This window comes from Hippocampus bargibanti, linkage group LG05, assembly GCF_051943395.1.
Source record: "Hippocampus bargibanti isolate YZ-2025 linkage group LG05, ASM5194339v1, whole genome shotgun sequence".
In the NCBI taxonomy this organism is placed as follows: Eukaryota; Metazoa; Chordata; class Actinopteri; order Syngnathiformes; family Syngnathidae; genus Hippocampus; species Hippocampus bargibanti.
The window spans coordinates 822,633-835,229 of record NC_142738.1 but is presented as its reverse complement, the minus strand read 5'-3'; the positions used below and the strand labels follow the sequence as shown (position 1 = coordinate 835,229).

Genomic DNA, 12,597 nt, shown 5'->3' with positions numbered 1-12,597 from the left:
TGCACTGTTGTGTGTGTCCTCAGGTGTTTTTTCGCTTGTACAACCAATCAAAATGGCCCATGTGACTAGTTTTCCACACCCCCTTTCTTTGACTGCAGACATGGTTTGTTATCGAGTGGAGTACTTTTGCTATTATGGGACCGAAAAAGACCCCACCACAGGCTAAGAAAATGACAGTCGAGCGGAAGAAGATCATCGAAAAACACCAACGAGGTGCGCGTTTGTGTGACTTAGCGTCCCACTACCAGTATGCTAAGTCGACCATTGCTAAGTGTGGCTAAAGGTGTTTCTGTGTTGTCTCAGCAACGGTCTCAGGCAATAGAAGTGGTTGAAAAACTTCTGTTGATTTGGATTCACGAAAAGCAGCTAGCAGGGCACATTGAGAGTGAGGGTATTATTGCCGAGAAAGCACGGCAACTTCACTCGGATATCATCAAGAGGCAAACTACATCAACGACCATCACAAAGGTCAATAAAACGACTTTATTATACAGTACAGTTTATTTCTTTCATCACAATACAATAGCACATTTATTATACAGTAAAGTCTCGTTATATCGATATTCTCCGGAGTCCGAAAAATATCGATATCACCGGGACTATCGATATATCTGACCCTGCGCGCATGTAATTTTCTCCTTGTGTTCATAGAAATAGTATCGTAATAAGCAGTACTATCCATATAACCGATATCCATATAACCAGACTTTACTGTATGTGGTTACGCGTCAACAACATTTTATTGCAAATACTTTGATTGAATTTCAATATTGATTTCAGTCACATCCAACACAAGTTGAACAGGAACGGATGGATACAAGCAGTACATAACAGTACGAGTACTAAGTAAGTATCCTGAAGGATATCATTTTTTTGGGTGGGGGGGGGGGGCGAAGGGGAGTCTGGGAGCATAGGCTTTGAGAGAGTCAATTACAGGTACCATCCAACTTACAACCGGCTCGTACGTACGACCACGGGGCAGGACTTTCTGAATCTCTCCAGTTTCAAACTCATTACTGGCAGTTTTGGGCAACTTTAAAGGACAACTGACACCATTTTTTTTTTTTTGTTTCCTAACGGACATCAGATAAACGTTTGACAGCCTCTAAAATAGCCAAAACACGCAGGCTGATATTTTTTAGTCAAATGCAAAACACTCATAAAAATGACGTAAAGTATCCCAAAACTGCCACAAAGTGAGCTCGAAACTGGGCAGATTCAGGAAGAAAGCACAGAAAATCTGCCGTCAATCTGAATTGAACAGACACAGCTTGTTAAAGTGTCATCTTCATCTAGGAGATGTAGCCTTGGACAGAATTTAGGACTTGGGAACCTCTTTATCACCGAAGCAATTTACGACTTGAAACTCCTTCACATGAAGAGCTCATTAGCCAGGTTACAAATCCATCAGTTCATGGAAAAGACAACCAATTAAAATATCTGTTTTATTGCTTCCAGCTGTTGGCGCTTAGAACGTCCAGGAGCGTGCTATTCTAATCAAGAAAGCTATGTTTTACTCATGTATCACTTTAATTTGCATATACTCTCAATAAATAGCTTGGCGGAGTGCTGCAGAATTCAGGCGTCTGTCATGAATGGCTGCGTCCCCTGCCGGCAGTAAAAGACAATCTTCCTGCGTTCGAGCGAACATCATCGCGAAGTCCGACAATTTTTTGCTGAAATGTGCAAAAATGGTGTCGGAAAGTGGTTTGCTTTGCTTGTTTTGGGGGTTTGGTTGGCACTTTGGCTGCTTTCTCTTTGGTGACAAAGACAGCAAAAAACAAACAAAAAAAAAAAACGGCGCGTGAAATGCAGATCCCAAAATGGAGTCGAGCAGATTCAAGATGCGGAAAAGTCACCGTACGACGCCATCTTTAACGGTCCGACGATGTCAAAACAAAATTAGTATGACAGCAAATCCAAATCAGACAGCAATTGGTGTGAAATGATTTCAAGGGTTCTAACCTAGCCCATTATTTTTGGTTTTTTGCCCACCAAAAACAAAGTTGAAACCTTCCTGCTCAAAATCAAAACACGAGAGCGGAAGCTTAAAAAAGGCACACCCGGTGTTCAAAAACCACGTATTTGCAGTCCTCGGGGGTGGGGTCGGGGGTCATAGAACCACGACACGGAGGGTCCGGGCTAAATTGCTACAGTCAACTCAACAAATACAGAGTGACCATAAAGTGCATTTAACAAGAACGTGTGTGTGTGTGTGTGTGTGTGTGTGTGTGTGTTTGGGGTTTTACTCGCTGATGTTGAAGTTGGGGGCGGAGTTTTCTGTTATGGGCGATGAGGGGCCCGCACTGGATACAGCACTGGAGGGCACACTGCCATCTTGTTTTTTTAAAAATCCAAAACACACAAAAAAAAACACTTGTTATTACAACATTACCATAATGATAATAATAATTATATGCGCCAGCGTTCACTCAATCCGGAATAACTCAAATAAATAGAAAGCTAGCTAGCTAATATATATCTAGAGAGCTAATAGCTAGCTAGCTAGCTAGCTAATATGTTTTCTGACTCAAATAGCTCGGATAGATAGCTATATAGCTAATAGTAGCAATATAGCTATATAGCTAATAGTAGCGGAGGGGCATAAAGAGGGCAAAAAGCAACGATACTCACGCCAAAGAGGGCGGCCGGGCGGTCTCAGCGACGCTTCGGAGCCTGACGACGACAGCGACTGTTGGGGGACGTAAGGGGCCGACGTCTGGCTTTGGGAGTCGAAGAGTCCCGACAGCGCTGGGGAACACAAAAAGCAGCAAAAACAAGCGACAAAAAATTTGAAAATCAATCAATCCATCAATCAATCAATCAATCAATCAATCCATCAATCAATCCATCCAATCAATGAAGCGAGTGAATAGATAGCTAATAGCTAGCGAATAGATAATAATAATAATAACAATAATAATAATAATCCATTTCATTTCTAAGCGCCTTTCAAAACTCTCAAGGTCATTTTACAGTCACAGGATAAGTTTTTTTTGTGGGCGAGCAGTGGCAGCCACACGCGCCAGGAAGTAACTCGGCTAGAAAGCTAGTCAATCAATCAATCAATCAATCAATCAATCAATCAATCTCAGCTGGCGTTTGTGGCGCTACCCTTCATGGTTTTGGCGTGGGCCTCGCTGCTGCTTTGGCACGCTGCGTTGAGGAATTCGTCCACCTGTTTCAGGGAGAGCAGGTTGTGCAGCGTCTCCAGGGGGTAGATAGAGGGCACCATCGAGCAGCCTTCGAAGCCTAACAAGGGGTGGGTGGAGGAGAAAAAAAAGCTAATCAATCATTCAATCAATCAATCGTGCAAATCAATCGATAAGCAAGTGGAGGAGTCACGCGTCGAGTTCTGACTCAGTGCAAAAAAAAAAAAAAACATGAAAAAAGACCATTCAAGGACGGCACAAAACTGCCAAACAGCGAACGAACGTCGATACAGCGCCTCAAGCTACACCACGGGTGTCCAAGTCAAGGCCCGGGGGCCAAATCTGGCCCGCCGCATCATTTTCTTCGGCCTGCGAAAGCAAATCAAACTTGTGAAATTTTGTGATGCTTGCTAAAGTCCCAACCAAAATTTCATATTTTCTAATGTAAACCACTATAATAATAATAATAATAATAATAAAATGAGTCGGCTGCCATTTTCTTGTGAGAAGAACAGGCTTGTTCACCAACGACACATCACTCATTGCGGCAGCTCTGTGCGTATCCCAAAAAATAGTTCATATGCCAAGGTAAAATTTTCCGAAATTTAACGTTCGGAAAGCAAAAAGTTCGTAAACCGAGGTATCACTGTATTTCTCTTTGCAGGGGAGCTGCTTTGCCACTCTTTGTCCAGCAGGGGCGCTAGAGGGCTCGGTGAAGATGTTGAGAGGAAACAAACAAACAAACAAACACACACACAAAAAAGACGAAAATGGAACAAGATGATTGATTCAGTGTGGGAGAACATTCCAGAAATCCAAACTGTGATTCATTGGAGGCTGATTTTGTGAAGGAGTTGCCCAATTTTTCACAAAAGTGCGCAGTAAGAATGGCGCTGAGAAAATGTTTAAAAACGATAAATGTGAAAATGGGTGGAGTTAGCGAGTAAAAAAAATGGCCCAATCTCCGGAGAAGGTCACACCACTTTTCAGCCCGCATGCAAGACCTCATCAAAAAAAAAAAAAAAAAAAAGTGTGAAATGAGGGGGAAAAAAAAGACAATAAAAATAAAGTGAGAATTACCGTTAGTCGGATGCCTGGCAAACGACACAGAAAATCTCTTTACGGGCGGCATAGACAACAGCTCTGAGGAGGTAAACACACGCAAGTAAGTGGTTGATTGGTTGGTTGGAGTCACTGACGGCTCCGCCCCCTTTTCAACACCTGACGGGAGAGAGACGCCCGGTGGAGAGAGAGAGAGTCGCCACGGCCAAGCCTGGAAAAAGGTTGCCGGCGGCGACGAGAGGCCAAGTGACTCGCTCGCTTCTTCACACAACGAGACAGTGTACGAGTAGCTCACTTTAGCAAAAAAACAGCAATTAATCCACGCATTAATTAATTTGAAGCCAATATAATCACTGTATTAGTTTTTGTTTTTTGTTTGTTTGTTTGAAATATTAAATATTTCAACTTTGATAGTTCCAAGGCAAAGTGTAGACTGCAAGGTTAAAATATCCCGTCATTCGGGTGCCACAAATAACCCGCACAAGCCATCTGTACTCTTGATGCAAAAAGCTATCAACCCAGCTAAACACAACACAATTGATGAGGAACAAGGTGTGTGTGTGCGTGTGCGTGCGTGTGTGTGAGTGATTATGTAAAAAAAGAGTTATACAAATATTGCTAATCAAAAATCAATAACAGCAAACAAATTTCAGCGATACCTGGTGGGAGATGAGAGGGGGGGGGTGGAAAAAAATAATTCAAATATGTTATTTCCTATTCATTTTTGTGTCCTGAAAAGATCAAACTGAACAGCTCTCAACCCTGATGACAAAAAGTGACGTCATCTGTGACGAGGTCACAACAGTGCCCCACAGTGGACAAACTGAAAAGTGCACCTTTACCATGACAAAAACAGCTGCGAAAGCTGCGAAGAAATGTCACCCCAAAACAATGCACGTGACAAAGACAGACGGTGCTAGAGGAGGAGTGGGGGGTGAATCGATTGACTATTGATTATTGATTATGAACCAAAGAGCAAGAGTGAGGCGCCCCCACCCCCACAGACACAGGAAGTCATTTTAGTGAGGAGCTTTCGTCACAGCACAAAAATGGACAACTTCACAAGGCTCATGCAAATCGGATCTGGCGGCCAATCAGCACCATCATCATCACCGGGGGGAGGGGCCATAAAGAGTCTCAAGCACTGATGACAGTTGCTAGCGTAGCCGCGGAGCAATCAAGTCCTCGTTTTCATCTAATTGATGTTTGGATGAAAAGGACTAAAAAAAGCTAGCTTGCTATTTGCTATGGAGTTCTATCTATTTGCTATCTATTAGCTAGCTACCTAGCTGGCTATCTATTGGCTAGCTACCTAGCTGGCTATCTATTTGCTATCTGTTAGCACATGTCACTATGTAGCTGGCTATTTATTAGCTACATGGCTATCTAGCTAGTTGGCTGTCTATCTGGTCATCTATTAGCTGGCTAGCTAGCTTTCTATCTATTTACTTCCGGGTTGAGTGACGCTGGCATGTGTGGCTGCCGCTTCTCACCCGCAGAAAACCGATCCTGTGACTGAAAAGTGAGTTTTGAAAGGCACTTATCAATTAAATATATTATTATTAATATTATATCTATTAGCTATATAGCTGGCTAGCTTTCTAGCTGGCTAGCTATTAGATATCTATTAGCTAGCTGGCTAGCTTTCTATCTGTAACTTCCGGGGTGAGTGAACGCTGGCGCGTGTGGCTGCCGTTGCTCACCCACAGAAAAACTGATCCTGTGACTGTAAAGTGACATTGAGAGTTTTGAAAGGCGCTTATCAATGAAATGTATTTTTATTTTTTTAAATTTTTATTATTATTATTATTGTTTTATTTATTATTTTTATTAGTATTATTTTTATTTTTGTCATTACTATTTTTATTATTATTATTTTCTTTATTATTATTATTTCTATTTGTATTATTTTTTTATTATTTGTAGTGTTATTTTTAGTATTATTATTTTATTATTATTATTATTATTATTATTATTGTTATTGTGTGATTATGATTATTATTCTAAAGCGGATGGAGGTCAACGGCGCCAACGTACCAAACATGCCAATCTGGCAGGGGAGGCTGCCGGGGGAGAGGGGGGGTTTTCGGTGGTGGTGGTGGTGATGATGGTGGTGCGTGCGTACGTAGTCCCGCAGGTTGGGGGCGCTACACGACACCCCCAGCATGGAGGCGCTGAAGAGGCCTGAGCAGTGTGAGCCTGTGTGACATAAGCCGGGTGGGAGGCAGGGAGGGAGAAGGGGGGAGGTGGTGGTGGTGGTGGGGTGGGGGGTGAGTTTGTCGGGAGGGTGAGGAGGGGGGAGGTGCAGGGTGAGCTTTAGTTCATCACACACACACACACACACACACACAAGTGCTACTGTCATTCGCTTAAATAAGCTATAGCTGGCTTGCTATCTATCTATCTCGCTAGCTGGCTAGCGAGATAGATAGCCAGGAATTAGTAACTAAGGTGTTAAATTCAGTAAATGTCATCTCTAGCTAGCAAGAAAGCTAGGTATCTATCTAGCCAGCTACCTAGCTGGCTATCTATTTGCTATCTAGCTAGCTTGCTAGCTGGCTAGCGAGATAGATAGCTAGGAATGAGTAAATAAGTTTTTAAGGTCAGTAAATGTCATCTCTAGCTAGCGAGATAGCTATCCATTTGCTATTGGTGCCAGCTATCTATTAGCTAGCTACTTGTTGGCTATCCTTTTTGCTATCTATTGGCTAGGTATCTATCTAGCCAATAGATAGCCAATTGGCTAGCGAATAGATAGCTATTTTCTCGTTTCCCTCCCGCGTGGCTACATAAATAACACCGAGTTTAGCTGCTGACGTGTGAACAGGATGCGCAAGGCAGCAGCAGCGGCGGCAGTTGTGAAAAAGAGAACCGGTGTCACAGTCAAAGAGGAAGTTGCGGCGGGCGGGTGTTGCGCACCCCGTGAAAATAAAAGAAAAAACAAAACAAAACAAAACACGTCCAGGCAAAAGCAAACGCACACAGAAAAGGAGGGCGCCCACCTAGGCCGCTGGCCGCTCTGATCTCGGGCGACTGGCGCGAACCCGAAGGGAAGAGTCGGTGCGACGTGCAGCCTTTGGACGAGGGGACGGGCGAGGTCTCAGAGAGGACCTGAGCGGCGTTCACAACCCAAACGTGACTGACAGAAACGGACGGCGAGAGAACACGGAGGGAAAAGTGGTGGTGGGCGGCGGGTATATAAAATGGCGTCTACCTCCATGGAGCCCGTCTTGCGGTTGCGGATCATTGGGGGTCGCCTCAGGATGTTGATGGGCTCGGATGTCAGAAGACCCTGGTCCGTTTGGTCCTGAGAGAGATCCTCCAGGCTACCCTGGTTGGGCTTTTTGTCCTGATTCTGATTGGACGGACAACAACGGTCGCCCATCGATGACAAGGTTTTTTTCAGCCATCATCTGTACTTCTTTTGAAGGTGTCGGACGGTTCGCTCCTCATTCGAGAAGCTTCGTCAGCGAACTAACTTGGTGCTGGTAACTCTGACCCTATATGTGGACAGAAGTGGCGACACCAGGCCTCGGCTTTGATAGGTCCCTGCTCTAAGGTTGGGGGGAGCAGTGGACTACTACCTGAAGCTAATATGATTTGCTAATCAGATTAGCTAATTTATAGCAAATATGTTGATTATTACCTCCACCCACGAGGATGTATTTTAAGAGATGACGTTGTTTGTTTATTTATTTCTATTCAGATTAGCTAATCTGATTATCAGGAATCAGATTAGCTAATGTGATTATCAGGAATCCGATTAGATAATTAGATTAGTTTATATGATTAGCTAATTTATAGCGAATATGTTGATCATTAGCTCCACCAATGAGGCTGTATTTTACGAGATGAGTTTATTTATTTATTTAAATTCATATTAGCTAATCTGATTAGCAGGAATCAAATGAGCTAATCAGGTTAGCTAATTTATAGCGAATATATTGATCATTATTTCCACCCAGATGCTGTATTTTAAGAGATGATTTTATTTAGTTACGTGTTTGTTTGTTCATTCATTTCTATTCAGATTAGCTAATCAGATTATCGGCAATCAGATTAGCTGTGTTTTGTATGTTTGTTGTTTATTTTTATTGTTATTATTATTATTTTATTAATGTTCATATTTTAATTTTTTAATTTTTCTAATTTTGTATGTTTTGTATGTTTTTTATTTTTATTAATGTTCATATTTTATTTTTTTAATTTTTCTAATTTTGTATGTTTTTTATTTTTAATTTATTTTTATTTTTTTTTTACTTTTTATTATTATTATCATCATCATGATGATAACGATGACAATGATGAAGTAAATGTCGGCCAACGCACCTCCGAAGAAGCCGGCCGGAAGCCGAAACCCAGCGGGACGTTTTCCTCGTCCTCGCAACCTTTGACCCCGGGGCTGAAATGCAGCTCCACGTGGAAACGTTCCTCGGAAGAGGGTTCCTGCGGACCCCCCAAAAGTGAGTTGAGCGGCCAGCAAAAGGTCCAACCAAATGGCCCAAATTTGGCATGTGCTCAATCACCTTGTTGTTGTCTTCGTAGAGCATGATGACAATCTGGGTCATGTAGTTGAGCTCGCTTACGGCGCTCAGGTAGTCCATGGCTTGCTTCCATTGCGGGTCTTTTTCATCCTTCAAATTGATTGATTGAAAAGCCTTTTATGTCAAGAAAATGAGGCGGGGGCGGGGGAGGGGGGGGGGGATGGGGGTTCAATGTAACGTTTTAGGAATGAAACCGGTGGCAGGAAAGGACAGAATTTGGAAACAAAAAGTGAACACGACAATTGATGGCGAATATGTTCATCATTACCTCCACTCACAAGGGTGCATTTTAACAGATGACTTCATTTATTTATTTATGTATTTTTGTCTTTATTTATTTCTGTAATTATTTCTTTATTTATTCATGTATTTCTGTATTTATTTCTGTATCTGTGTGTTTTTATGACCGTTTTTATTTATTTATTTATTCATGTATTCATGTATTTATTTATTCATATATTTCTGTATGTATTTCTGTATTTATTTCAATTTTTATTTCTGTATTTATTTTTGTATTTATTTCTGTTTTTATTTCTTTATTTTTGTATTTATTTCTGTATTTATTTCTGTATTGATTGATTGATTGATGTATCTTTCTATTTATTTATTCATTTACGTATTAATTGATTATTTAATTATTTAAGTATTGTATTTAATTGTCTAATTATTTAAGTATTGAATTGTTTAATTGCTTTATTTGTTTGCCTATTTCTTGTTTTTATATTATATTTTTGCTTGTGTATTTGCACATTTATTTATCCATTTATTTATGTATTTGTTTGTTTATTTATTTTCATGACATATTTTACTCTTTTATTTGACTAGTTTATTTGTTTATGAAATTGTTTATTTGCATATTTATCTTTTTATATTCATGTATTTATTTTATTTACTGATTAATTTATTTGTCTGTGTATTTATTTTCTTCTTTGTTTATGTATTACAAACAAAATAATTCTTCATAGTATTCTAAAGAAAATCAAGCACATACGTCCAAGAGTCCTCCGTAACGGAAAACGCTGAGCAGGGAATGGACGTGGCTCTCGCTGGTGAAGTAAAGGCGCGTGCGGACGTGGCGGCCCGGCGACATCACCCCCCGCGAGTACCTGAGCGACATGGCAAATGGTCAGGCGGGAACGAGGCCCCGCCCCCGACTTCTAATTGGACCAAAGCGGCGCCCATCTCACAGCGGGTGAAGTTTGTTGACGGCCTCGTCCTCGTGCGTCCTCTGCAGGTCCAGCTGGATCTTCTTCATCAGGGGGACGCAGTAAGCCTGAGCGATGTCCAGCTTCTCCGCTTTGCTGATGCCGTATTCCTAAAAAAGGTCGCGGGCGGTTTATTCATAATAATAACATTGCTAATAGATTGGTATCTAGATAGCTAATAGATAGCTAGATAGCCAGCAAGATAGCTAATACATTGCTAATAGATAGGTAGCTAGATAGCTAACAGATAGCTACAGAGATAGATAGCAAATAGATAAATAGATAGCTAGCAAGACAGCTAATAGAAAGGTAGCTTGATAGCTAACAGATAGCGAGATAGATAGATAGCCAATAGATAGATAGCTAATAGATAGCTAATAGACAATAATAATAATAATAATAATAATAATAATAATAATACATTGTATTTATAGCACCGGTATCTAGATAGCTAATAGATAGCTAGATAGCTAGATAGGCGCTATAAATACAATGTATTATTATGATTATTATCTATCCATGAGCTATCTATCAATTTGCTATCTATCTAGCTAGCTAGCTTTCGAGCTATCTGTTAGCTATCTAGCTACCTATATCTCGTAGCATTAACATTAGCTACGAGGACGTGACATGGCAGCATTCGATTCTCGGCAACTTTTAGCGGGCGGAGGGTCAAATGAGGGAGGCAAATTGTGGCAGGTGGCGAATATTCATTGACTTGACGTCGAGAGGAGCCAAATGGTGGACACGGACAAGCAAAATGGCGACGTCGGTCGCAAACACACAAAGCGACATTTTGGACCTGCGGGATGATGATGTCGGCCAGCGCTCGGGAGAGGCGGAAGAGTTCCAGGGTGTCGGCCAGGTCCAGCGAGGCGTTGTGCTGCGTGTCGTACTTGATGCAGTCGTAGATGTCCGGGATCTTACTGATGTCGTAGCGACCGCTCTTCATGCGGAAATCTCTCTCCAGTTTGGACCAGCGCTGAAGCATCAGTTCCAGCGTCTCGCTGTGGTACAGTTGCAGATCTGGAGGAGAGGACTGGGCTCACTTTCCGGTTGATTTTGTCACGCGTTCTCCATACCGCCAACAAAAGAAAATGGCGGCAAACAAAAGACGCCAGTTGGAGTTGTCTCTAAAAGTCGTAGCTGAATGCTAACTCGTAATGTGAAGCCATCGACGGGTTAACTGCCGTTCAAATCGCTGCACTTCTAAACCTTGTATATATGCATGTCCGTCTATATGTATGTAAATATACATGTATGTATGTACTATAGGGACAGTATGTACGTATATGTCAGAATCAGAGATCCTTTAATCGCTCCACAATGGGGAAATATATGTATGTATATATGCCTGTATACATATGTGTACTGTATGTACTGTACGGATGTATGCACTGTGTATATACTGTATCTACTGTATGTACGTATATATGTTTGTATTTATGTCTAGTATGTTTGTACAATATGTGTGTACAGTATGTTTGTACAGTATGTACATATGTATGTACAGTACGTATATATGTATGTAAGTGTACATGTATATACTGTATGGACTGCATGTTCGTATGTATGTACATATGTATGTACTGCAAGTTCGTATGTATGTCCGTCTGTGCATGTATGTATGTATGTATGTATGTATGTATGTATGTATGTATGTATGTAATGTAATGCATGTGTGTGTGTGTGTATGTACAGTATGTCTGAATGGATGAATGGGGTATAGCCCCCCTGGTGGTCAAGTTGGAAATTTCAGAAGGAAAAGCAAAGTCCATCAAATTGACGGAAAAAAAAGCGTTTTCAACATTTTTGTGACTTGTGTCATTTCCGTGGATTTTGGGTCATATTTTTTTAATGGCTTCAAGGCATTTCCACCGCTTTCAAGGCTTAAACTCCAACTTCCGAGATGACTCTACCTGAAGACTTGGGATCCTCCAGTCGCTTGCGAATTTGCGAGGTGAGGCTCTGGATCAAAGCGTAGACTTTGTCGCAGGTTTTCACCGGGTTCTGGATAATTTTCATGGAGTTCACCAGTGACGGGCCGCTCGTTGGCGCTAGCTGCGATTTAACGTCAAAAGAAAATGACCTCCTGATACCAAAGCGACAAGGTCATCCAATGAACGGTCACCTTCTGGAAGTCGTCTGGCGAGAACTCCTGGTCCTTCTGCATGATCTCGTGCAGCCTGGCTTTCACCTTCTGCTGGCAGTCGGTCAACGAGTCGCTATCGCTATCGAGCAGCCCGTTCATGTTAGCGCTCTTCACCATCTGCACCAGGATGGGCGTCAGCTCCCCTTCCAGAGCGAGGAGGCCCTGCGGAGTCCAAAAATAAAGACCCTCGACGTGTTCTTCGGGCGGGATTTCGGGTGACGGCGAGCGAGACCTTGGCAAACGCCGCCGCCGTCATCTGAACGCGGCCTTCGTCCGAGGCGTAGATCTTCAGGTCGTGGCGGTAAGTGCTGTGCAGGCGCAGGAGGCCGCAACCGGGGAAGCCGGCGTAGTCGCCTGGGGGCGGGGCGGGGAATAACAAAGCTGTTCTGATTGCAGCCGCACCATGTAACTTGCTAATTAGCATAGCGGCTAAATCGCACGGATTAACGTATCATCCAATTGAAATGAAAGTGAGTGAATCT

General features: G+C 42.2%; 1 protein-coding gene across 9 annotated transcripts in view; it reads right to left on the bottom strand.

Moving 5' to 3' along the window:
* Positions 1 to 463: 463 nt before the first annotated feature.
* The window catches only part of ppip5k1b (diphosphoinositol pentakisphosphate kinase 1b), a 29,055-nt gene continuing 16,921 nt past the window's right edge, over positions 464 to 12,597 (bottom strand). For 2 of the 9 annotated variants that reach the window (XM_088996083.1, XM_088996085.1), the window contains 15 exons: positions 12,348 to 12,469; positions 12,095 to 12,277; positions 11,883 to 12,024; positions 10,766 to 10,989; positions 9,946 to 10,073; positions 9,750 to 9,864; positions 8,741 to 8,872; positions 8,544 to 8,660; positions 7,429 to 7,569; positions 7,217 to 7,325; positions 6,252 to 6,413; positions 4,233 to 4,295; positions 3,115 to 3,252; positions 2,635 to 2,751; positions 464 to 2,337 (listed from right to left, as the gene is read on the bottom strand). In XM_088996083.1, coding sequence (XP_088852209.1) covers positions 2,246 to 2,337; positions 2,635 to 2,751; positions 3,115 to 3,252; positions 4,233 to 4,295; positions 6,252 to 6,413; positions 7,217 to 7,325; positions 7,429 to 7,569; positions 8,544 to 8,660; positions 8,741 to 8,872; positions 9,750 to 9,864; positions 9,946 to 10,073; positions 10,766 to 10,989; positions 11,883 to 12,024; positions 12,095 to 12,277; positions 12,348 to 12,469 — 1,985 coding nt within the window. In that variant the 3' untranslated portion in view covers positions 464 to 2,245. Of the gene's footprint in view, positions 2,338 to 2,634; positions 2,752 to 3,114; positions 3,253 to 4,232; positions 4,296 to 6,251; positions 6,414 to 7,216; positions 7,326 to 7,428; positions 7,570 to 8,543; positions 8,661 to 8,740; positions 8,873 to 9,749; positions 9,865 to 9,945; positions 10,074 to 10,765; positions 10,990 to 11,882; positions 12,025 to 12,094; positions 12,278 to 12,347; positions 12,470 to 12,597 lie in introns of those variants that run through there. The other 7 variants (XM_088996084.1, XM_088996086.1, XM_088996087.1 and 4 more) reach the window with 6 other exon arrangements.